Source organism: Acinonyx jubatus, chromosome B2, assembly GCF_027475565.1.
Source record: "Acinonyx jubatus isolate Ajub_Pintada_27869175 chromosome B2, VMU_Ajub_asm_v1.0, whole genome shotgun sequence".
Taxonomy (NCBI): Eukaryota; Metazoa; Chordata; class Mammalia; order Carnivora; family Felidae; genus Acinonyx; species Acinonyx jubatus.
Window position 1 is genome coordinate 119,678,248 of NC_069385.1, and position 25,945 is coordinate 119,704,192.

At 43.1% G+C, this 25,945-nt stretch overlaps 1 protein-coding gene across 12 annotated transcripts in view; it reads left to right on the forward strand.

The window, feature by feature from the left end:
- LOC106975947 (class I histocompatibility antigen, Gogo-B*0103 alpha chain-like) overlaps positions 1 to 25,945 on the forward strand; it is a 32,873-nt gene that overhangs the window by 2,250 nt on the left and 4,678 nt on the right. For 4 of the 12 annotated variants that reach the window (XR_008298846.1, XR_008298852.1, XR_008298854.1 and 1 more), the window contains 4 exons: positions 16 to 129; positions 563 to 595; positions 732 to 768; positions 934 to 7,450. Coding sequence is in view for 3 of the 12 variants with exons in the window: in XM_053223367.1 (XP_053079342.1) it covers positions 16 to 118; positions 14,349 to 14,359 (114 nt within the window). In the remaining 9 variants the exon portion in view is untranslated. Of the gene's footprint in view, positions 1 to 15; positions 130 to 562; positions 596 to 731; positions 769 to 933; positions 7,451 to 14,348; positions 14,360 to 16,587; positions 23,716 to 25,945 lie in introns of those variants that run through there. The other 8 variants (XR_008298848.1, XR_008298847.1, XR_008298849.1 and 5 more) reach the window with 8 other exon arrangements.

Here is a 25,945-nt window from a genome sequence, read left to right on the forward strand (position 1 = left end):
ATCCTCTCTTCCCAGAGTCCCCTCCTCAGTGCAGCATTCCCATGGTGGGCATTGTTGCTGGTCTGGTTTCCTTTGTGGTCATCAGTGCTGTGGTGGTTGGAGCTGTCATATGGAGGAGGTAGAGCCAAGGTACGGAAGGGGAGTGCTCTGAGTTTTCTTGTCTTTCTGTAGTGTTTCAAGTCCAGGTAGAAGTTCGTCCTGCCTTGTTTATGGGAAGTGCCATCCATGCACATGTGCTTGTCCACTGTGCAGCTCATTGCTGCATTCACTCTGGAGTAAAGCTCTGTGAGAGTGAAGGGCAAACTTATCACCTTGATGAATGTGGTGATAGGATCTGATTTCCAGCAGCCACAGATCAGAGAATAAGGTCCTTGCTGAGGACAGACTCCAGGAGAATTGTTGGTCTAGCCCTGACATCTCTTTTCTTCATGTCCCCCTGATCCTGCCATAGGTCTGTAGTTACAGTTCTGGAAACTTCCATGTGGTCCAGGTTATCAGTTTCATCTAGGATCTCGGGCTCTGCCTCCTCCATGGCATCTCATGTGATATTTTCTTTCCATAGGTGGAAGAGAAAGGAGTTATGCTCAGTCTGCATGTAAGTATGGAGGGGGTGATCCCCGAGACCCTGGGATAGTGTAGACAGGACCCCGTGGGGAGCTCACCCACCCCAAAGCTACTCCTTTAGTCTTATCTCCTGGGGGCTCTGACCAGTTCTGTTTGTTCTAATGCAGGTAGTGACAGTGCCCAGGGCTCTCTCCACTGCTAAAGGTGAGACCCTGAAGGGCCTGAAGTAGGGAGGGGAGAGGGGAAAGGGGCTATGCCTGGGAAATGGGGATTCTTTGAGTAGGATATCTTGAGCATGTGGTAGGCTATTGAGAACGTCAACACTTATATGACTAACCTGAATTTGTTCATGATTATTTTCTTCCGCAGTGTGAGCCAGCTGCCTCGTGGGGGACTGAGTGTTGCAAGATTTGTTCACTTTCCCACTTTGTGACCAATGCCCCTGATATCTCTTTCTACAAAGGGCTTTGGCATGTGTCCTTGTTCCTATTACCATAATGTGAGGAGGTGGGGAGACTGCCCCCCGCCTCCATGACCCCACCCTACACTGACCTGGGTTCTCTTTCCTCGTCTGCTTTCATGATCCAGTAGAGGGAGAGTGGGCCACCTCCATCCCTGTCTTTACTTTATGTTTCACTGAGCTACAACTTCTTACTTCCTTGTTGAACGTAGGGCTCTGGATGTGAATTTGTTTTTCCAGTTCTGGTCATGAAGAGTTGATCAGTTAGTTAAGAAGATTCCTAAAGTTTGAGAGGGGAAAGAAATGGAAACCCTGAGAACCTCCCAGAAGCTGCAGGTTTGGTGTGCCGAGTCTGCTGTGGGTGGGGACAGGAGAAAGCTGTGAGGGGCCTAGCGTGGTGGAGCCTCATGCCCAGTTGGTACAACATGGATGTGACATGGTCACTGCTCAGCTGGGGAACCTCTTTGCGCTTTTGTCTTTGTCCCTCCAGTAGCACCTGCCTTTCCGGGACTGTGATCACTCAGGATATCACCTGGATATCTGGATATTGCCCAGACCTTGTCCTGCCTCCAGGACTATGGGCAACAAGACATTGTATGGCCGTGTCAGCTGAGGCTCAGGCCTGGGTCGGGCCTCAGTCCCGTCTCTGGGTGTTTATTCGTTGTTTCTTTGTTTCTGTAGAGGATTAGGCCCGTTCTCTTTTTTGTATGGGAGTTCTGGTCTAATTCACCTGTGGGTGTCTCCTCGGTGACAGCAGAAGGAGATGTTTGGCCTTTCAGCGTCTGCACAAGGCCCTGGGTGGCCCTGTGCATAGGAATCTGTAGTATCCAGAGGTTATTTTCAGGCTCATTCAGGTCTTGCCCTCCTTCTCGGGCTTGATTGTTCTTCCCATCTTTTCTGAAGTCTTCTGAGAGGAGCAGATTCTAGCAGACAGGAAGCATGCCATAATTTCTTATTTTAAATTAGTTCTTGTTCTGTTTCCATCCTCTGCTTGCCCACCCTTTGCCCTGGTGATCCTGGTGCTGGCTCCAGCTCCAAGTCATGGAGTTATGAAGCAGAGTCTCCTTAGATTTATATTTGGTTGGGAAATAGCACCTGTGAATCGAGGATGGTTTTTGAAAATGGGCATCTCCTTGGTGTGCAGGGGAGTTGGTGTGAGAGTGGGGATGGGAGGGGGAGGGCAGTGCTGTGAGAGGAGCACAGGGGCACTAATGGCAGTGTGAAGGGTGATTGTGCTGTTGCTGCCACAGAGCTGCTGTGGTCTGAGGCTACATTAGTAAAGATACTGCCTCCAGATTAGGGAGGTGCTCTGCACCGATCGCTCCTTCTCTGTGTGTGTTGTGTGCAAGATATATGACACACTGTTTTCTGCATCTGGGAAACATGATAGAAGTTTCTGTGTTTAGGACAAGGCGCTGCTGCTGGTCTTTACATCACACTTTTAGTAGCAAGAATGGAGATGAGGATTCCCACACGGCTATGCATCGGCCTCACTTATAGGGCTCGTTAAAATAAGCGATTCCTTGATCTTGCACCGAGGACTCTGAGTCTGTGGGTCCGGGGAAAGGCCTGGCGCTCAGCCAGATCTGGAGCCAGTGAGGTCAGCGATCAGAGCAGCCAGCCTGGGGAGGGGCATTAAAGCCACATTTAAATGTGTGTGGGTTTTTTTTTTTTTTTTTTTTTTTTTATCTTTGGAGAGGAAAGGGAAGACATAACGTTGTCAGTATGAGATGTGGTGTTGTGAGATGTGTGTTATCGTATCCTGGGGTATGGTCGGGTGGGAGGACTAGGGAGTGGTTTGCGGTTCAGTGTGACGAACACCTCGGAATGCTTGCTCTCGGCAACTACTTCCCTGATTGACTTTTCAGAGCAACCAATGGGATCTAAGCTTGTTCGAACTTAGCCAAAAGGTACTGCGCGCGCGCGCGCGCGCACACACACACACACACACACACACACACACACACACACAGACACACATACACACATACATTTTATATGCATATAAAGTATTCTTTTGGGGAAGATCGTAGAACAGGCTTTGGCTACACAGCCAGGAACAGAGTCCACAAGTGCACGTTAGGGTGGGTCTCACACAGGAACTGCGGCCTCTGCTGCTGGGCACAGACGTCACTGCTCACACTGCTGCCTCCGTTGAAGCAGGACACTGGCCCCTGCGGCTAGGACTGACATCGCTGCTGCTTTTGGGACCGGGTGACACACTGCCACTCACGCCGCCTGTGCAAGTGCATTCTGCACAGCTGCACCTTCTCTTTGTCACCAGGTCCAGCATGTGGTCACCTGCCTGGCAGAGCCTCACGCCATGTCTAACTGGAAGGATGTTGGGACAGCAGGTCCTTCCTCTTCTATGGAGAGAGGCGGCGTCTTCCAAAGACTCTAAATGTGGAATTCTCATGTAGGGGGGCAGTGCCGGTGCTGGGGGTGAGGGCTGGAGAAAGGACGGCTGATTGCCATTCTCAGAGCACAGACCTGAGGCTGCAGCTTGATCTGGTGCCCTGCAGGCACTCAGGTTCAGTTGGAGGAGCAAGTTTCTAGTAAACAACATCGCTCTTCTCGTTCCCTGGATGCTATGTGATTAGATGCAGCTTTGTCCACTCCGGTTTACGCTCACAAATAAGTGCAGTGGCGTTGTGGGCTGGTGAAGTGATTGCTCAAAACGTGTTTGCCCAGCCTCTGTCTCTTGCAAGGAGGAGAACACCTGGGTCTGTAAGACGTCAGGGGGTCTCTGCATGCACTGACGTGTCATGTTAATGTTTATATTTCCCCGTGCATGGAAATACTCTGGGGAGAGAATCTCTAACATTTGTCAGCTTTATGTGATCCTCACAAAGGACTAAAAACCAACCAGCCAGAAAACCCAAACCACCAGCCTGGTTTTCTAGTGTAGCCATAGCGTCCCTCAGAGACTTAACTGTTAGTTAATAGCAATTCAAGTGAGAAAATTTGTTTTATTTTATTTTTATTTTTGAGAGAGAGAGGGTGCAAGTGAGAGAGGGGCAGAGAGAAAGAGAAGGAAAGAGAGAGAAGTGGAGCTTGAGCTCTGCTCAGCCGAAGTGGGACCTCACCTCACCTGATGTGGGGCTCGAACTCATGAACCATGAGATCATGACCTGAGCTGAAGTCAGATGCTAAATGACTGAGCCACCCAGGCGCCCTCAACCGAGAACATTAAAAGGTCGAATTGACTTTATTCAACTGTTCATGAATTGAGCAGTCTCCCAGCTAGTAAATAGAAAGGAGACATGGGGCTCCTGGGTGGCTCAGTCAGTTTAAGTGTCCGCCTTCAGCTCAGGTCATGACTTCGTGGTTCGGTTTGTGAGTTCGAGCCCCACGTTGGGCTCTGTGCTGACAGCTCAGAGCCTGGAGCCTGCTTTGGATTTTGTGTCTCCGTCTCTCTCTGCCCCTCCCCTGCTCGTGCTCTGTCTTTCAAAAATAAATATTAAAAAAAAAAAAAAGAGAGACTCTTCCAGCTGCAGAAAGGAAAGGATTTTAAAGGCAGAGTGGAAGGGGAAAAGAAATTATTCGTTAAAAAATGCATTGCTTTAAGCAAGGTGGCCCTTCTAAGGGGAAAGGAAGTGGTCTTTCAGTGGCTTACCTACTTGTGCTGAGCAGGAAATTCCAGGTTGGCTGATTACAGGTCACATTTCTGGGAGAAGCTGAAGCTGCATTTAGGTTAAGGATTAAGATCTTGGTGGTATTTGGCTTAAGTGACTTCATTTTGGGCCTTCTGTCTTCCTTTTTTAACAGGACCATGAACAGCTGGTAGCAGACAGAAGGACATGATATAAATGCTTACACTTATCTTATCCTTTGCTCCTGGATGAGAGGAAGCACAGACTTGCTTGCTCTCCCTCTAAATTTCTCTTTGTGGAGCTGTGAGGGTTTTTTCCTCCATTCAACCAATGCTCTGATTCCCTGTCACCAATTCGATTCATTTCATCAGTCTTTTTTTTTTTTTTTTTTTTTTTGAGACAGAAACAGAGCAGGAGAGGGGGAGGGGCAGAGAAAGAGAGACACAGAATCCGAAGCAGGTTCCAGGCTCTGAGCAGTCAGCATAGAGCCCCATGTGGGGCTTGAACTCATGGATGTGAGATCATGACCTGAGCCAAAGTTGGGCGCTTAACCGACTGAGCCACCCAGGTGCTCCCAATTCAATTTATTTCAATTCTGACACTGTTGACCTGGCATTAGCATGAGACCCACAGGTGTGAGGACGCTTCCTACAAGATTGCCCTCACTTCACAGGCACGTCTCAACTGTTACGTTCCCACGTCGCCTGCACTTTTGTTCCACTTGGCTACAAAGTTGAAGGTACTCTCAAAGTTCAATAATTTGCTAGAATGACTCCTAGAACTGAGGAAAATTCCATGCTTATTATTGTGGTTTATTATAAGGACACACATGAGCAACCAGATGAAGAGGCACGTGAGTGTGGGAGCGTGAAGGTCGCAGTTGCAGGAGCCTCTGTCACCATGGGGTTGGAATGTACCACCCTCTGAGCATGTCGGTGTGTTCATTTCAGAAGCTCTGTGAACTCTGTCATTAGAGGCTTTTATGGAAGATTCATGATATGGGTGTGCTTGATTCCATCACTGGCCATCGGTGATTAAAGTCAGCCTCCAGAGCCTCTCCCCAGAGGTCAGGGAGGGAGGCTGAGGTTGCCAACTCTCTAATCATCGCTTGGTCTTTCTGGTCACCAGCCCCCAACCTGAAGCTATCTAGGCCCCTCGGCCAAGTCATCTCATTAGCATACCAGAAACACTCAGGAGATCCCAAAGGTTTGGGGAAGTCTGTGCCAGGAACCAGGGACAAAGACCAAATAAGTCTACCACTGGCCACCCCCTGGTCTTTGACCACAGGTCCCTTGTAGCGACAGAACCATAGCTGAAAAGATAGTGGCACACTATTAAAGTCCCATTCAGTCAGTGACAATTAGCCCATCATCCTGCTGTATGACAGTGTCTCCCAGGATCGCTCAGGTCTCCTGGTTCCATTTAGTCTCGTCAGGTTCCAGAAGCAGGAATGGTGTCACAGCGTATGGCTCCCTCTCTCAGGCATGTGGTATAATCGAGCTAAGAGGCAGTGTCCTCTCTTGCTCACACCTCTTGGGAGGTGTTAATGTAATGCTGGGTTTCCCTCATTACGTAACTCATTTATCCATTCCTTTACCCTCAGCTGTTGTTTCTATTTCTCTCCATCTATACCCAACTTTCTGCGGTTGGAAGGGATGTTATGTGTAGCTGCTGTGCTGGTCTAGACTGCGGGCAGCAATACAGTCTGGCAAGTCCCTCCTCCCCTGTCTTTTCTCGTCCATAGAGGGGAGGGTCACACCCGGACAGAACTCGTGGGCTAACTGACCAGTAGGCAATCTAGCGGCACTCACCGTCAGCCCCAGCTTTGCCAGATGGGGTGAAGGCACAGCCCTCCCATTCAGTCCCTTAGGAAATCTCACATCAAGGTCGAACAACAGAGGTACAGTTGCCTGCTTAGGAGTCCTTCCTGTTTCTGGCACTCATACTTGCATTCCTGTCCTGAGACACTGTAGCGGGTAGGAAGAGGGAATGTTGAGGTGAACTGTAGTCATACCAATGTCCTCTCACTTGGGAAGGATTATAGAGTCACGCTTACACGCCCCGCCCTCCTGCCCAGATCCATCAAGGAAACAAAACAGACACCTTTTTTTCCCCTAGCGGGGACACTCCTGATTCCCACGCATGCTGGGTTGGAGCACACTCTGTGAAGGTGTGTGAGCCAGCACTTCATGCCTCTGTGGCCCTATTTTCACAGTATTTCCATTGTCCATTCCAACTCTCTGTTAAGCTGTTTCTCTGTCAGTATATCTGTATGTCCATTGTTGGACATTATGGCTTGTAATGTATTTTTTTAGCGTGAGGAAATGTGACTGAGCATTCCAAACTAGTACAGTATCTTTTGTTTGTCACATGTGCACCGAAAGGCATGTATAAAAATGTTCTCAGCGGCACTGTTTATGATTGCCCCAAATGGGAAACAATGTCAATGTGCCTAACAAGAACATATGTACATGAACTGTAGCACAGCCTTACAATGGACTACCACACAGCCCTGAAAAAGACTGGGCTCTCGCTACACCCTATGGCATGGGTGAACCTCACAGACGTGACACTGAGTGAAGGAAGCCAGACACGTGAGAGTATGACTTTTTGTATGTGAAGTTGAAGATGAGGACTCACTTGTAGTGCCAGAAGTCAGAAGAGTTGTTACCTCTTGTGGTGGTGTATTGACTGGGAATCTCTCCGAAACCCAAAATGCTCTGCATCTTTCTCTGGGTGGTAGTACATGGGAAGTGCATACGTGTAAAATTTCATCGAGCTGTCCACACAGGATCGATGCTCTCTGTGCATTTTATTAAAAAAATTTTTTTTACATTTATTTATTTATTTTTGAGGGTGACTGAGACAGCACGAGTTGGTGGGGGGCAGAGAGAGACGGGGAGAGAGAGAGAAAAGTCCCAAGCAGGCTCCACGCCATCAAGTGCAGAGCCTGACGTGGGGCTCGAGGTCAAGAAACTGTGACACCGTGACCTGAGCCGAAACCAAGAGTCGGATGCTTAACTAACTCAGCCACCCAGGTGCCCCTATTTTTTAAAATTTTTAATTGAATTACAGCTATGTTCTTTTTCTTTTCTTTTCTTTTCTTTTTTTTTTAAATAGCACTCTGGACATTTGCAACTACCACTGAGTAAGCAAAACCCAACCCAGAATGTCTGTTCCTGTCAAGACCCATTTGTAGCCCTCCCTTGGGGTTACTAGTATTGCTCTGACTTGCCAGCTATGTTCAAGGACTTCCTACCAGGGAATCTGCCTCCTAGCTGTCTGTAGTGTGTGTTGGCAGTGAGAACAGTTCCTTTTGGTATTTTGGGCCACAGAGGATGCAAATAGACTATATGTAGTTTCAGCCTTCTCTGGATTACTGCAGCCCCCAATGTCCCTTTAGTTCACGTACCGAGGGGGCCACCTCAAGAGAGGACATCAACATACCCACTCATCACTTCCAATCAGCTTCCAAACTTGAAGGTGGTTCTTGTGATGAGCACCAACATGTCCTACTTTATAATGCACCCCTCAAATTCCCATAGTGGTTTGCAGAGGGCTGTGCCCCGTGTGGTTATTCCTTTAACAGACTAAGTTTCCCTTCTGCCTGACCATATGGCCTGGCTGTTGGCCACTGCCCACGAGTTGCTAAATCCAAAACACAGGGGCTTTTATTCAATTTTGCTAGCAAAGCCACACGCAAGTTAGCTCACGGAGCTGACCTGTTTTTAGCTCCCTTGGTCAGAGTGGCAGCCTCCAAACAAGATGTTGTCCATTCGCCTTGGAGCTGCTACCCATAAACCAAGCAGCTTTTCATAGGCTACTTGAGAGCTGTCTCTGGGACCCTGTCCAAGTGATGATAGAATCCAGCACCTCCTCACCAGGTCCCAAGTCAGTCCTACGGGAATAGAGGCTCCCTGCTTGTGCACATATCCTCCTTGCATTTTCCTGGTAGCAGGATCCTGTAGAAACTCTTTCCACTATTTGTTAAACTGTTACCACTATGTATATATGTATTTTTAAATTTACATCCAAGTTAGTTAGCATATAGTGCAATAATGATTTCAGGAGTAGATTCCAGTGATTCATCCCCTATGTATAACACCCAGTGCTCATCCCAACAAGTGTCTTCCTTATTGCCCCTTACTTATTTAGCCCATCCCCCACCCACAACCCCTGCGGCAACCTTCAGTTTGTTCTCTGCATTTGAGTCTCTTATGTTTTGTCCCCCTCCCTGTTTTTATATTATTTTTGCCTCCCTTCCCTTAATGTTCATCTGTTTTGTATCTTAAAGTTCTTATATCAGTGAAGTCATATATTTGTCTTTCCCTGACTGACTAATTTCGCTTAGCATAATACCCTCCAGTTCCATCCATGTAGCTGCAAATGACAAGATTTCATTCTTTTTGATTGCTGAGTAATACTCCATTGTACATATATACCACATCCTCTTTATCCATTCATCCATCAATGGACATATGGGCTCTTTCCATACTTTGGCAACTGTTGATACTGCTGCTATAAACATGGGGGTGCATGTGCCCCTTAGAAACAGCACACCTGTGTCCCTTGGATAAATGCCTAGTAGTACAATTGCTGGGTTGTAGGGTAGTTCTATTTTTAACTTTTTGAGGAATCTCCATACTGTTTTCCAGAGTGTCTGCACCGATTTGCATTCCCACCAGCAGTGCAAAAGAGTTCCTCTTTCTCCGCATCCTTGCCAACATCTGTTGTTGCCTGAGTTGTTAACTTTAGCCATTCTGACTGTTGTGAGGTGGTATCTCATTGTTGTTACTGCTTTTTAATGGAATTCTTCTGGGCATTGTCCTCTCCATTAGAGTGTTTTTCCAACATTAACCAAGACTACATGGATATATCAGGCTCAAGATTATTATATGTCCTTCAGACATAGGGTAGTTTTAATTAATGTTCAGTAAGGGGGACCTGCACCCAGGCTCAGTCGGTTAAGTGTCCGACTTTGGCTCAGGTCATGATCTCACAGTTGGTGAGTTCCAGCCCCGCATCGGGCTCTGTGCTGACTGCTTAGAGCCTGGAGCCTGCTTCAGATTCTGTGTCTCCCTCTCTGTGTCTCTGCCCTACCCCTGCTCATGCCATGTCTCACTTTCTCTCTGTCAAAAATAAATAAACTTTAAAAAATTAAAAAAAATTAATGTCCAGTAGCAAGCTAGTAACTTTGAATGGAAATACTCTAGTTCACTTTAGTAATCACTGAGAAGCACTCAGAGGCTTCTGCTGTAAGCTCCAGGACCTGCTGTGCATAGTGCTACTGGACCGACTACGCCTTTGCACTGCACTCCAGCTTGTATTGTATGCTGTTTGAGCTTGGGCAGTCTTATTTTCACGTACCCTATCTGATTAGTATTGCTTATAGGGTGGATTGACATGCCTTCTGCTTTATAGTACTAGATAGAGAAGCGCTCCCCAGTCAGACATAATACCCATTCTCATGAAACATTCAGGCAAAGGAGACAGACTCTTCACTTAAAGATCATTTAAACATTCCAGTTCCCACCCCGAATTTCTACCTTCATCCTGTAATCTCTTATTTTTCTGTATTTTTCAATCTAATCATAAGCCACATCAGTGCATCAGGAACAGGTTATCGTGCCGCCTTTGCATGTGGCTCCTGTGTAATGGAGTCCTGGAATCTTCTGCTCTCTATCCCCTGATAGTTTTACCCACTCTTATGTACAAGGCTTTGGATCCCCAGCAAGGGGTCAGGTCAAACTACCTTACCTATCTTGTCAATCTTATCTCAGGTAATTAGCCTGACTGTTCCTGATTAGAGTTTTCATTGTGATCTTTGCTTTCTTACTTTTTAAATTCTTCCAAACTGGGGTAAGTAGAGCCATCTTATTTGGGGCTTAAAATATATATATATGTGTATATATATATATATATATATATATATATATATATATATACACATATATATACATATATATATATTATTTTATTTAAAAAAATTTTTTTAAACGTTTATTTATTTTTGAGACAGAGAGAGACAGAGCATGAACGGGGGAGGGTCAGAGAGAGAGGGAGACACAGAATCGGAAGCAGGCTCCAGGGTCTGAGCTATCAGCCCAGAGCCCGACGCGGGGCTCGAACTCACGGACCCTGAGATCATGACCTGAGCTGAAGTCGGACGCCTAACCGACTGAGCCACCCAGGCGCCCCTATATATATATATATTTTAATGTTTACTTACTTATTTTGAGAGAAAGAGAGAGAGTGCACAAGTAGGGGAGGAGCAGAGAGTGAGGAAGAGAGAATCCTAAGCAGGCTCCACGCTGTCAGTGCAGAGCCCGATATGGGGCTTGAACTCACGAACTGTGAGATCATGACCTGAACCGAAATCAAGAGCCAGATGCTCAACCAACTGAGCCACCCAGGCGCCCCTTGTTTGGGGGCTTTTTAACGTTGGGGGACAAGCATGGGGTCTCTTTGGTTTACCCAACCTTCCATAGTGCTGTTTTAAGACCTGTATTTTAACCTCATCTATGTTTTATTTATCCCATTGCTTAATAGACATCTGTATTAGGATTCTCCCAGTCAATGGATAAAGAAATTGTGGTTTATATACACAATGGAGTACTATGTGGCAATGAGAAAGAATGAAATATGGCCCTTTGTAGCAACATGGATGGAACTGGAGAGTGTTATGCTAAGTGAAATAAGCCATACAGAGAAACACAGATACCATATGGTTTCAGTCTTATGTGGATCCTGAGAAACTTAACAGACCCATGGGGGAGGGGAAGGAAAAAAAAAAAAAAGAGGTTAGAGTGGAAGAGAGCCAAAGCATAAGAGACTCTTAAAAACTGAGAACAAACTGAGGGTTGATGGGGGGTGGGAGGGAGGGGAGGGTGGGTGATGGGTATTGAAGAGGGCACATTTTGGGATGAGCACTGGGTGTTGTATGGAAACCAATTTGACAATAAATCTCATATATTGGAAAAAAAATGAAAAAAAAAAAAAAGGATTCTCCCAGTCAAGTATCTTGGAACCATGTCACCCAATCAAGCTGACACATAAAATATACAAGTCCATACCTTGTCAACTTGCCACTGATAATGCATCTCCTTAAACCATACTTAATTTCCAAATAAAAGCAATACCAGGGTCATAAGTTTATTTAAAATTATTCAACTATCCTGAATACAGCTGAAAACACACTAGTGTTGCTGCCCTTCAGACCCAAAGACACACACTGACAGAAAGTGAAGGGATGGAAAAACATTTACTATGCAAATGAAAATGAAAATTTAAAAAAGCAAGTGTAGCAATACATAGACAAAATACACTTTATTATTTTTTAATTTAATTTAATTTAATTTAGTTTAATTTAATTTAATTTAATTTGACTTTTTACCTACATTTTAGTTAGTTAACATACAGTGCATACAGTCCTAAAACTATTGGTTTTAGGAATAGAATTCAGTGATTCCTCACTTACATATAACACCCAGTGCTCATCACTAGTGCCCTCTTTGATACCCATCCCTTATCTAGCCCATCTTCTCCCCACCTCCTTCCATCAGCCCTCAGTTTGTTCTCTATCATTAAGAGTCTCTTGTGTGGGAATGCAAGCTGGTGCAGCCACTGTGGAAAACAGTATGGAGGTTCCTTAAAAAACTAAAAATAGAGCTACCCTACACCCAGCAATTGCACTACTAGGCATTTAGCCACAGGATACAGGTGAGCTATTTCAAAGGGACACATGTCCCCCATGTTTATAGCAGCACTATCAACAATAGCCAAAGTATGGAAAGAGCCCAAATGTCCATCGATGGATGAATGGATAAAGAAGATGTGGTATATATATACAATGGAGTATTACTTGGCAATGAAGAATGAAATCTTGCCATTTGCAGCTATGTGGATGGAACTGGAGGGTATTATGCTAAGCGAAATTAGTCAGAGGAAGACAAAAATCATATGACTTCACTCATATGAGGACTTTAAGAGGCAAAACAGATGAACATAAGGGAAGGGAAACAAAAATAATATAAAAACAGGGAGGGGGACAAAACAGAAGAGACTCATAAATATGGAGAACAAACTGAGGGTTGCTGGAAGGGTTGTGGGGGGGGGGATGGGCTAAATGAGTAAGGGGTGTTAAGGAATCTACTCCTGAAATCATTGTTTCACTATATGCTAACTAATTTGGATGTAAATTTTAAAAAATAAATAAAATAAAAAAAGAGTCTCTTGTGGAAAAATAAGATAAAAACATAGAGGGAGGCAAACCATAGGAGACTCTTGAATACAGAGAACAAACTGAAGGGCGATCAGAGTGGGGGAGGTTAAATGGGTGACAGGCATTAAGGAGGGCACTCTTCAGGATGAGTACTGGCTGTCATATGTAAGAGATGAATCACAGGGTTCTACTCCTGAGGCCAAGACTACACCATATGTTAACTAATTTGAGAATAAAATAAAAAGTAAAACAAAAAATAAATGGATAAAGAACAAGGAATGAGTGAAGTGAAAAAAAAAAGAGTCTCTCATCTTTTGTTTCCCTCTTTCCTCTTTTTTCCCCTTCTCATATGTTCATCTATTTTCTTTTTTTTAAGTTTATTTATTTTGAGAGAGGGAGGGGCAGAGGGAAAGGGAGAGAGATTATCCCAAGCAGACTCTGTGCTGCCAGTGCATAGCCTGATGCAGGGCTCGACTTCACGAACTGTGAGATCATGACCTTAGCCAAAATCAAGAGTCAGACACTCAACCGACTGAGCCAGTCATCTGGTTTGTTTCTTAAATTCCACATATAAGTGAAATCATATAGTATTTGTCTTTCTCGACCTGACTTATTTCACTTAACATAATACACTCTAGGTCCATTCACGTCACTGTAAATGAAAAAGAAAAAGATTTCATTTTTTGATAGCTGAGTAATATTCCATTGTATATATATGCCACCTCTTCTTTATCCATTTATCAGTTGGGCATTTACGTTCTCTCCATAGTTTGGCTATTGTAGATAATGCTGCTATAAACATCGGGGTGCACGTACCCCTTCGAATCTGTATTTTTGCATCCTTTATGTAAATACCTAATAGTGCCATTGCAAAATTATAGGGTAGTTCTATTTTTAACTTTTTGAGGAACCTCCATACTGTTTTCCAGAGTAGGTACACCGGTTTGCATTTCCACAAGCAGAGTAAGAGGACTCCTCTTTCTCCTATCCATGCCAACACCTGTTGTTTCTTTGTTATTAATTCTAGCCATTCTGACAGGTGTGAGATGGTATCTCATGGTGGTTTTGATTTGTATTTCCCTGATGATGAGTGATATTGAGCATCTTTTCATGTGTCTGATGGCCATCTGTATGTCTTCTTTGGACAAGTGTCTATTCATGTCCTCTGCCCATTTCGTAACTGGATTATTTGTCTTTTGGGTGTTGAGTCTGGTAAGTTCCTTATAGATTTTTGATACTAACCCTTTATCCAATATGTCATATGCAAATATGTAGGCTGCCTTTAATTTTTGTTGATTGTTTCCTTCACTGTGCAGAAGCTTTTGATCTTGATGAAGTCCTAATAGTTCACGTTTGCTTTTGTTTCCCTTGCCTCTGTGTCTAGTTAGAAGTTGCTCTGTCTGAGGTCAAAGAAGTTGTTGCCTGTGTTCTCCTCTAGGATTTTGATGGTTTCCTGTCTCACATTCAGGTCTTTCATCCATTTTTAGTTTATTTTTGTGTATGGCATAAGGAAGCGGTCCAGTTATGTTCTGCATGTTGCTGTCCAGTTTTCTCAACACCGTCTGTTGAAAAAACTGCCTTTTTTCCATTGGATAGTCTTTCCTGTTTTGCTGAAGATTAGTTGACCATACATTTGTGGGTCCATTTCTGGGTTCTCTATTCTGTTCCATTGATCTATAAGTTTGTTTTTGTGAGAGTACCATACTGTCTTGATGATTACAGCTTTGTAATATAACTTGAAGTCTGGAATCATGATACTTCCAGCTTTGCTTTTCTTTTTCAGAATTTCTTTGGCTATTCAGGGTCTTTTTTGGTTCTATACAATTTTAGGATTGTTTTTTCTATTTCTGTGAATAATGCTGGTGATGTTTTGATAGGGATCACATTAAATGTGTAGATTGCTTTGGGTAGTATAGACATTTTAACAATGTTTGTACTTCTAATCCATGAGCATGGAATGTTTTTCCATTTCTTTATGTCCTCTTCAATTTTTTTCATAAGTGTTCTGTAGTTTAAGAGTTCAGATATTTTCCCTTTTGGGTTAGGTATCTTATGGTTTTTGGTGCAATTATAAATGGGATCGATTTCTTGATTTCTCTTTCTGATGCTTCATTACTTGTGTATAGAAACACAACAGTGGGGTTCTGGGTGGCTCAGCCAGTTAAGCGTCCAACTCTTGATTTAGGCTCAGTCATGATCTTATGGTTGTGAGATCAAGCCCTGTGTTGGGTTCTGTGCTGAGCATGTAGCCTTCTTGGGATTCTCTTTCCTCTCTCTCTCTCTCTCTCTCTCTCTCCCCCTCTGCTCCTCTCCCCTGCTAGCACTTTCTCTCCCTAAAAGAAAAAAAACCCCAAAAAACAAAACAAAAAAAGAAATACATCATATTTCTATACATTGATTTTACATCTTGTGACTGCTGAATTCTAGCAATTTTTGGTGGAGTCTTTCAGGTTTTCTACATGGAGTATCATGTTATCTGTAAATAGTGAAAATTTGACTTTTTCCTTGCTGATTTGGATGCCTCTTTCTTTCTTTCTTTCTTTCTTTCTTTCTTTCTTTCTTTCTTTCTTTCTTTCTTTCTTTCTTTCTTTCTTTCATGTTTTTTTCAATATATGAAGTTTATTGTCAAATTGGTTTCCATACAACACCCAGTGCTCATCCCAAAAGGTGCCCTCTTCAATGCCCATCACCTACCCTTCCCTCCCTCCCACCCCCCACCCCCATCAACCCTCAGTTTGTTCTCAGTTTTTAAGAGTCTCTTATGCTTTGGCTCTCTCCCACTCTAACCTCTTTTTTTTTTCCTCCCCCTCCCCCATGGGTTTCTGTTAAGTTTCTCAGGATCCACATAAGAGTGAAACCATATGGTATCTGTCTTTCTCTGTATGGCTTGTTTCACTTCGCATCACACTCTGCAGTTCCATCCACGTTGCTACAAAGGGCCATATTTCATTCTTTCTCATTGCCACATAGTACTCCATTGTGTATATAAACCACAATTTCTTTATCCATTCATCAGTTGATGGACATTTAGGCTCTTTCCATAATTTGGCTGTTGTTGAGAGTGCTGCTATAAACATTGGGGTACAAGTGCCCCTATGCATCAGTACTCCTGTATCCCTTGGGTAAATTCCTAGCAGTGCTACTGCTGGGTCATAGGGTAGGTCTATTTTTAATTTTCTGAGGAACCTCCACACTGTTTTCCAGAGTGGCTGCACCAGTTTGCATTCCCACCAACAGTGCAAGAGGGTTCCCGTTTCTCCACATCCTCTCCAGCATCTATCTTTCTTTCTTTCTTTCTTTCTTTCTTTCTTTCTTTCTTTCTTTCTTTCTTTCTTTCTTTCTTTCCTTCCTTCCTTCCTTCCTTCCTTCCTTCCTTCCTTCCTTCTTCCATCTTTCTTTCTTTCTTTCTTTCTTTCTTTCTTTCTTTCTTTCTTTCTTTCCTTCCTTCCTTCCTTCCTTCCTTCCTTCCTTCCTTCCTTCTTCCATCTTTCTTTCTTTCTTTCTTTCTTTCTTTCTTTCTTTCTTTCTTTCTTTCTTTCTTTCTTTCTTTCTTGTCTTATTGCTGAGTCTAAGACTTCCAGTACTATCTTAAATTGTAATGGTGAAAGTGGACATCCCTGTCTTATTCCTGACTGTAGAGGAACTGTAGAGACTGTTTATCCCCATTGAGGATGATATTATCTGTGGGTTTTTTGTATATGAACTTTATGATGTTGAGGTATGTTCCATCTATACTTTCTTTGTTGAAGGTTTTTTCTCAAGAATGGATGCTGTACAAGCGCCTGGGTGGCTCAGTCAGTTAAGCTTCAACTTTGGCTCAGCTCACGATCTTGCAGTTTATGAGTTCAATCTCCGCATCAGGCTCTGTACTGACAGAGTGGAGCCTGGAGCCTGCTTCGGATTCTGTGTCTCCCTCTCTCTCTGCCCCTTCCCTGCTCACACTCTTTCTCTCAAAAATGAATAAGCAGTAAAAAATATTAAAAAAAAAGGAATGTATACTGTATTTTGTCAAATCCTTTTTCTGAATCTATTGACAGCATCATATGGTTCTTATCCTTTCTTTTATTAATGTGGTGCATCACATTGATTGATTTGTGAATATTGAACCACCTCTGCACCCCAGGAGTAAATCCTACTTGATCATGGTGAGTAATTCTTTTAATGTTGGATTCAATTTGCTAATATCTTGCTGAGAACTTTTGCATCCATGTTTATCATGGATATTGGTCTGAAATTCTCCTTTGTAGTGGGGTTTTTGTCTGGTTTTGGAATCAATATAATGCTGTCCTCATAAAAGGTGTTTGGAAGTTTTCCTTCCATTTCTATTTTTTGGAACCGTTTGAGAAGAATAGGTATTAACTCTTCTTTAAATGTTTGGTAGAATTCCCCCGGGAAGCCATGTGGTCTTGGACTATTGTTTGTTGGGTAATTTGTGATTAATGATCAATATCTTTGCTGGTTATGGGTTTGATCAAATTTTCTTCTTGTTTCAGTTGTGGTAGTTTGTATGTTTCTAGGAATATATCATTTCTTCCAGATAGCCCAATTTGTTGGCGCATAAATTTTCCTAGTATTCTCTTGTGATTGTATTTCTGTGGTGTTGGTTGTGATCTCTCCTCTTTCATTCATGGTTTTGTTTATTTGGGTCCTTTCTCTCTCTCATAAGTCTGACTAAGGGTTTATCAATTTTATTAATTCTTTTAGCCCCTAGAGTGAAAGCTTCAGGACATGTGTTTACCTTACACCCAGTCACTCCTCAGAACACTCTTCAGAAGCTGGTCTGTGTTGCGATCTATTCACCTCCTGAACACTGCTGGTTCAGAGTTTCCTGGGTACCTGAAGGGTGTTACACCGGTATGGAACTCAGTATGGAAAACTGTAATCCTTAAATTTCTGTATGCTTTAACTTTCTTCTTTATAAGTCTTGGCTTTATAGTAATAAAATTGTTTTAATTAAAAAATAATTCTTCCAAAGAACCAGCTCTTAGTTTCATTGATCTGTTCTACTCTTTGTTTGCTTCTATATCACTTATTTTTCTCCTAATCTTTATTATTTCCTCTATTTCTGCTGGCTCTACACTTCATTTGCTCTTCTTTTTCTAGCTCCTTTAGGTGTAAAGTTAGGTTGTGTTTTGCTTCTTGAGGTAGGCCTTATTGCAATATACTTCCCTCTTAGGACCACCTATGCTGCATCCCAAAGGTTTTGGACTGTCATGTTTTCATTTTCACTTGCTTCCATGTATTTTTAAAATTTCTTCTTTAATTTCTTGGTTAACCCATTCATTCTTTAGTAGGATATTCTTTAATCTCTATGTATTTGTGGTCTTTCTAAATTTTTTCTTGTGGTTGACTTCAAGTTTCATAGTGTTGCGGTCTTAAAATGTGCATGGTATGATCTTAATCTTTTGTACTTGTTGAGGGCTGATTTGTGACCCAGTATGTGATCTATTCTGGAGAATGTTCTTTGTGCACTCGAAAAGAATGTGTATTCTGCTGCTTTAGGATGGAATGTTCTGAATATATCTGTTAGGTCCATCCAGTCCAGGGTGTCATTCAAAGCCATTGTTTCCTTGTTGATCTTCTACTTGGGTGATCTGTCCATTGTTGTAAGTGGGATGTTAAAGTCCCTTACTATTATTGTGTTATTATCAATGAGATTTTCAATGGTTAGTATTAATTGATTTATATATTTGGGTGTTCCAAGTTAGGGGGCATAATATTTATAATTATTAGATCTTCTTGATGGATAGACCCTTTAATTATGATATAGTGCCCTTCTTCATCTCTTGTTACAATTTTTGTTTTAAAATATAGTTTGTCTGATATAAGTACAGCTACTCTGGCTTTCTTTTGATGTCTGTTAACATGATAGATGGTTCTCCATCTCCTCAGTTTCAATTTGTAGGTGTCTTTAGGTCTAAAATGAGTCTCTTGTAGGTAGCATATAGATGGATCTTGCATTTTTTATCCATTCTGATACCCTATGTTTTTTGATTGGTACATTTAGTCCACTTATATTCAGAGTAATTATTGATAGATATGAACTTGGCCACTGCCATACGGTGTTTCTGGTGATGTTCTCTGTTCCTTTCTAGCCTTTGTTGCTTTTGGTCTTTCTTTCCCACTCAAAGCATCCTCTTTCACCTTTAACATGTCTTGCAGGGCTGGTTTAGTGATCACAAACTCCTTTAGATTTTGTTTGTCTGAGAATCTGTTTATCTCTCCTATTCTGAATGACAGCCTTGCTGGATAGAGTATTCTTGGCTGCATGTTTTCCCCATTCAGCACCTTGAATATATCATGGCACTCCCTTCTGGCCTGCCAAGTTTCTGTGAACAGACCTATTGCAAATCTGATTTGTCTTTTCTTGTAGGTTAATGACTTTTCTATTGCTGCTTTCAGGATTCTTTTCTTGTCTGTGTATTTTGTGAATTTGACTATGATATGTCTTGGTGTGGGCCAGCTTTTATTCATTTTGATGGGAGTTCTCTGTGCTTCTTGAATTTTGATGTCTGTTTTCTTCCCCAGATTAGGGAACTTTTCAGCTATCATTGCTCAAATAAACCTTCTCTCCCCTTTCATTCTGTTCTTCTTCAGGGACTCCTATGATACCAATATTAATACATCTTAAGGGATCACTGAGTTCCCTAAGTCTACATTCATGATCTAATACTTGTCTTTACCTCTTCTTTTCAGCTTCATTATTTTCCATAATTTTTCTTCTATATCACTGATTTTTTTCCTCTGCTTCATCCATCCTTGTTGTAATTGTGTCCAGTCAATTTTGTATATCAGGTATAGTACTTTTTATTTTGGCCTGAGTAGTTTTTAGTTATTTTATCTCTTTGGTAAGGGACTGTCTAGTGTTTTCTATGCTTTTTCAAGGCCAGCTAGTATCTTTATGATTGTTGTTTTCAATTCTAGTTCAGGCATCTTATATCAGTTTTCATTAAACCCCTGGCCATTACTTCTCCCTGTTCTTTCTTTTGGGGTGAATCCCTCCATCTTGTTATTTTTTCTAGGTCACTTCTTTTTTGTGTGAATGTTAGGAAAGTCTGTTATATTCCTGCTCCTGAGAATAGTGGCTATATTAAGAAGAGGTCTTATACCGTCTTGGGCCTGGTGCTTCAGGAGGTGTTTCAGATTGTGCATTCTGCTGTTGTGTTTTGGCTGTTCCTTCCCTCAAGTCAGTCCTCTGCAGAGTTTCTTCTTGCCTGTGTGTGGGGTGTTTGGACCTTGTCCACTGTGTGGCAAATTTTAACCAGGTATGTTTTGGTCTGCTTGGTAGAAGAAGCTAGATCCTGTTTCCCCTAGAGCTGAATCTTTGAAGCACTCTATGATCATAGACTTGGTGCGTGCCAGGGGTTTGTGCTGGTATTCTGGGGGAGGGGCCTGCTGCACTGATTCTCTGGTGGACATGCCCTTCGTGGAAATGCACCTGCAGGACACAGGGGGATGGGGCTTTGTGTAAGCCTTCACTGGGGGGTACTGTGTTGCTCACTGAAGTCAGTCAGTGCTGATGGGGGGGGGGGATGGCATCGTTCTGTTCTCTCCTCCAGGGAGCAGGGAGTTCACGCCTGCCAGTCTTCAGGAAACCCCCACAGAAAAGCACACAATGACCCCTCTTGTGTCCCTGGTTTCCATCAGATCCCTGCCTTCACCCTGTCTGTGTCTAAGCTGTCTGTCTACCAGGCTGCACAGTACTCCCATGTTTCATCTCAGGCATGCAGCTGGGTTTCAAAACTCCAGATTTTAAGGATTTGTACAGCTCAGACTCATACTGAGCCTCTGAGGGAGGATCTTGCCACACTGTGATCTGTGCTGGTTTGTCCAGAAAACAGTTGCATGAATGCACAGAGGTTTGGCGTTTATGGTAAAGTGCAGCAAAAAGCTGGTACCAAGGTTTGCTACCTTCAACCGGTGTCTTTGTTCCTATGCTAGTGAACAGGGCAGCACTTTGGTGGTGCTAGTTCTTTTGTCCTTGGAGATGCCATGCCGCTACTCCCAAATACACTCCTAGAAAGGCAACTGTTTCAACCTGAGCGATCCAAGGGAGCCTCAGACTACACTGTCTGCTCCTGGGTCTCCACCCTCCTTCCCTTCCAGAGCACTACTGAGCCTGCCAGGCAAGACCCCAGTGATGGTGCAGATTTCTAAAACCTCAGAATTTGAGCTCCACTGCTTGTAAAAACTTGCAATAGTGAGCCCCTCTCCTTTGGTTTTGGGGAAGTGTTTTTCTTTCTTTTTTTTTTTTTTTCAACGTTTATTTATTTTTGGGACAGAGAGAGACAGAGCATGAACGGGGGAGGGGCAGAGAGAGAGGGAGACACAGAATTGGAACCAGGCTCCAGGCTCTGAGCCATCAGCCCAGAGCCGGACGCGGGGCTCGAACTCATGGACCGCGAGATCGTGACCTGGCTGAAGTCGGACGCTTAACCGACTGCGCCACTCAGGCGCCCCGGGAAGTGTTTTTCTTGTGCAATCCCCTGCGCGTGCTTTCTCTCTCTCTCTGTCTGGCTCCTCTCTTGGTGACCAGGACTCTCTCCCCTCTGCAGCACCTGAAATTCTCCCCCCCACCCCATCAACTTTCCATAGCTCCTATCTTCCATGATGTGCTGTTTTTCTGCCTCTGGTTGTGTAGTCTTTAGGTTAATTTCTTGCGTGTTCAGAATGATTTGATCTTTATCTAGCTGTGTTCAAGGGACAAGGTAAGCTTAGGGTTGCCCCTACTCCTCTCCCATCTTAACTCCTTCTCTTGCAAATTATATATCTGATAAGGGGTTAATACCCCAAAGATATAATTAACGCATACTGTTTAACATCAAACCTCCCAAACAATATGATTAAAAAATGGGCAGAAGATGGGGCATCTGAGTGGCTCAGTCAGTTAAGCATCCAACTTCAGTTCAGGTCATGATCTCATGGTTCAGGAGTTAGAGCCCCGCGTTGAGTTCTGTGCTGACAGCTCAGAGCTTGGAGCCTGCTTCAGATTCTGTGTCTTCTTCTCTCTCTGCCCCTCCCCAACCTGCACTCTCTCTCTCTTTCTCTCTCTCTCTCTCAAAAAGTAACTAAACATTAAGAAAATTTAAAAAAATGGGCAGAGGATTTGAATAGACATTTTCCCATTGAAGCAGGCAAATAGCCAACACACAAATGAAAAGATGTTCAAAATCACTACTCATCAAGGAAATGCAAATCAAAACCACAATGAGATATCACCTCACACCTGTCAGAATGGCCAACATTAACAACTCAGGCAACAACAGATGTTGGCAAAGATGCAGAGAAAGAGGATCTCTTTTGCACTGCTGTTGGGAATGCAAACTGGTGAAGCCACTCTGGAAAAGAGTATGGAGGTTCCTCAAAAAAATCAAAAATAGAACTATCCTACGACTCAGCAATTGCACTACTAGGTATTTATCCAAGGGATACAGGTGTGCTGTTTTGAAGGGGCACATGCTATAAACCAAAGTAGTCCTAAGAGGAAAGTATATTGCAACACAGGTCTTCCTCAAGAAGAAAGAAAAGCCTCAAATACCCAACCTAACCTTATACCTAAAGGAGTTAGAAAAGGAACAGAAAGCAAAGCCTAAAGCCAGCAGAAGGGAAATAATAAAGACTAGAGCAGAAATAAACAATATAGAAACAAACAAAACAAAATAAAACAACAACAAAATAACAGAAACAGATCAATGAAACTAGGCTGGTTATTCAAAAAAATTAATAAAATTGATAACCCCCTAGCTAGACTAATCAAAAAGAAGAGATATAACCCAAATAAATAAAATTGTGAATGAAAGAGGAGAGATAACAACCAACACCACGGAAATGCAAACAATTATAAGAGAATATTATGAACAATTATATGCCAACAAACTGGGAAATATGAAAGAAATGGATAAATTCCTAGAAACATACAACCTGCAAAAACTGAAACAAGAAGAAGTAGAAAATTTGAACAGATGCATAATTAGCAAATAAATTGAATCAGTAATCAAAAATTTCCCACCAAACAACAGTCCAGGGCCAGATAGCTTCCCAGGGGAATTTTACCAAACATTTAAAGAAGAATTAATACCTATTCTTCTCAAACTGTTCCAAAAAATAGAAATGAAAGGAAAACTTCCAAACTCATTCTACAAGCTTAGCATTACCTTAATTCCAAAACCAGACAAAGACCCCACTAAAAAAGAGAATTATAACCAATATCCCTGATGAAACTGGATGCAAAAATTTTCAACAAAACACTAGCAAATTGAATTCAACAGTACATTAAAAGAATTATTCACAATGACCCAGTGGAACTTATTCCTGGGCTGCAGGGCTGGTTCAATATTTGCAAATCCATCAAGGTGATGCTCTCATTAATAAAAGCAAAGAACAATATGATCTCAATAGATGCAGAAAAAGCATTTGACAAAATACACCATCCTTTCTTGATAAAAACCCTCCAGAAAACAGGGATAGGAGGAACATACTTCAACATCATAAAGGCCATATATGAAAGACCCATTTGGAATTCTCTGTGTCTCTCTCTCTCTGCCTCTCCCCCACTCACTTTCTCTCTCAAAATAAATAAACAACAACAAAAATATTCTCTCTTTCCCTCTGCCCCCTCCCCAACTCGTGCAAGCACTGTCTCTAAAATTAAAATAAATCTTAAAAGTAAAATACAACTAAGAGGCACCTGGGTGGCTCAGTTGGTGAAGCATCTGACTTCAGCTCAGGTCATGATCTTGAGGTTCATGAGTTCTATCCCTGAGTCAGGCTCTGTGCTGACACCTCAGAACCTGGAGCCTGCTTTGGATTCTGTGTCTCCCTCTCTCTCTGCCCCTCCGCTGCTTGCACCTCTGTCTCTGTCTCTGTCTCTGTCTCTCTGTCTCAAAAATAAATAAAACATTTAAAAAAATCTAATAAAAAATAAAAACACAACTATGAATCCTCTATTTTATTCCCCCTTTGCTTCTTTGTTTTGTTTTTTAAATTTCACATATGAGTGAAATCAATAAACAAAGAGAAAAAGGGCGCGAGAGAGAAACAAAGAAATAGACTGTTAACTATACAGTACAGACTGATGGTTACCAGAGGGGAAGCGGGTGGGGGAATGGGTAAAATAGTTCGTGGGGATTAAGAATTACACTTGTGATGAGCACAGAGTGATGTATGGAACTGTTGAATCACTGTATTGTACACTGGAAACTAATATTACACAGTATATTAACTAAGTAGAATTTAAAACTTAAAAAAATTTTTTTAATGTTTATTTATTTTTGAGAGAGAGAGACAGAGTGTGAGATGGGGAGAGAAAGAGAAAGACACAGAATCCAAAGCAGTCTCCAGGCGCTGAGCTGTCAGCACTTAGCTGACCTGGGGCTTGAACTCACAAGCTATAAGATTATGACCTGAGCTGAAGTTGGATGTTTAACTAAGTGAGCTACACAGGTGCCCCTAAATTAAAACTTAAAAAAAAAATACAACCATAAAAGAGACACAAATATATATATATATATATATACATATATATATATATATACACACACACACACAAATACATATATATATGTATATATATGTATATATATATATATGTATATATATATTTAGAAAGTACAACAACTTAGGAGCTTTATGAGTCTGATTGCAATATTCTTAGACACATTTCTACACCAAGGGGCTAACTAAAATCACTACAACCAGAGTGAGGCCAGTGAACGAAGCTGAGTGGATCGCAGGTCACGAGTCTCCCTATCTCCCATGGGCAGGACAGCGTCTTCTCTAGACTCTGGATTGGAGTTTCCTCTGGAGGCCTCAGAATCCAACCCTGACCCTCCACCCAGGGAGACCCCGCAGGGATTCCTCCACTGTTGAATTGGAAACTGGTTGTGACCAATCACCACTCCCCATCATTGAGGTAGGCAGGCAGGCAGGCAGGCAGTGCTTCAAGGGAGTGGGACTATGTGCAGGGCTGACTTTGGGGGCATGGCCAGGGTCTCACCTTCCATGTGACCTATGGTTGCCTGGTGGGTTCGTGGCTTCTTATGGACCCCTGCTCAGTAGACATTGGCAGTTCGCCTACAACTGTGCCTGAATGAGGACCTGTGTTCCTGAACCGTGGCGGACACACACAGGTCACCTGCCACAAGTGGCAGGCGGCCAGTGTGGCGGAGCACCAGAGGAACTACCTGGAGGTGACGTGCATGCGTGGTATAGGCTCTGCAGGTACCTGGAGAAAGGGAAGGAGAGGTTGCAGCGCGCAGTTGGGAGAGTCACCTCAGCACTTCTGAGATCTCTCCAGAGACTAGGGCTGTGCTCCCCGGAAGAGGGGAGGAAAATGGAATAGGTGCCCGAATACCATAGGTCAGGAGTCGAGGGATTAAGCCTTGGCAGTTCAGATCCTCTGCCAGAAGAGTGACTAACTAGCCTAGGGGCCCAGCCCTTCTCTCAGAAACAATTAAGGGATCCAGTCCCCCAGGGATGGAGGAAGAAACCATCCATCCCTGCAATAACCAACTAGCAATACCCTCTGATTCTCTGTTAGCAGCTTTAAGAATTGTGGGGGACTTTCTCTCTCAGGCCTTGTTCTCTGCCCCATGTACTATGTGTTTGAACTTTTCTGAGTCACTCTGCTTCCACCCAGATCAGAACCAGAAATCCCTTTCTTCCCTCAGAGAGCTGTAGCCTCCTAGTCTGTCCTGTCTTGTCTTCATCCTAGAACTTTTCAAGGAATAAGAAATGATCTCAGGTCCCTGTGTCCAGGCTGGCATCTGGGTTTTGTGCTCCCTTCCCCCACTTCAGTTGCCACATCCATTCTCAGGATAGTCACATGAGTGCTGCTGGTGTGATGTATGACCAAAGCAAAATTTTTTTAATTTTCTGAGCCTTTTTCTCAGATTCCCCAAAGACACACATGACCTACCACCCCACCTCTGACATGAGGTGACCCTGAGGTTCTGGGCCTTGGGCTACCCTGCAGAGATCACTCTGACCTGGCAGCATGACAGGGAAGACCACACCCGGACACAGCGCTTGTGGACACCAGACTTTTGGGGGATGGGACCTTCCAGAAGGGGGCAGCTATGGTGGTGCCTTCTGGAGAGGAGCAGAGAT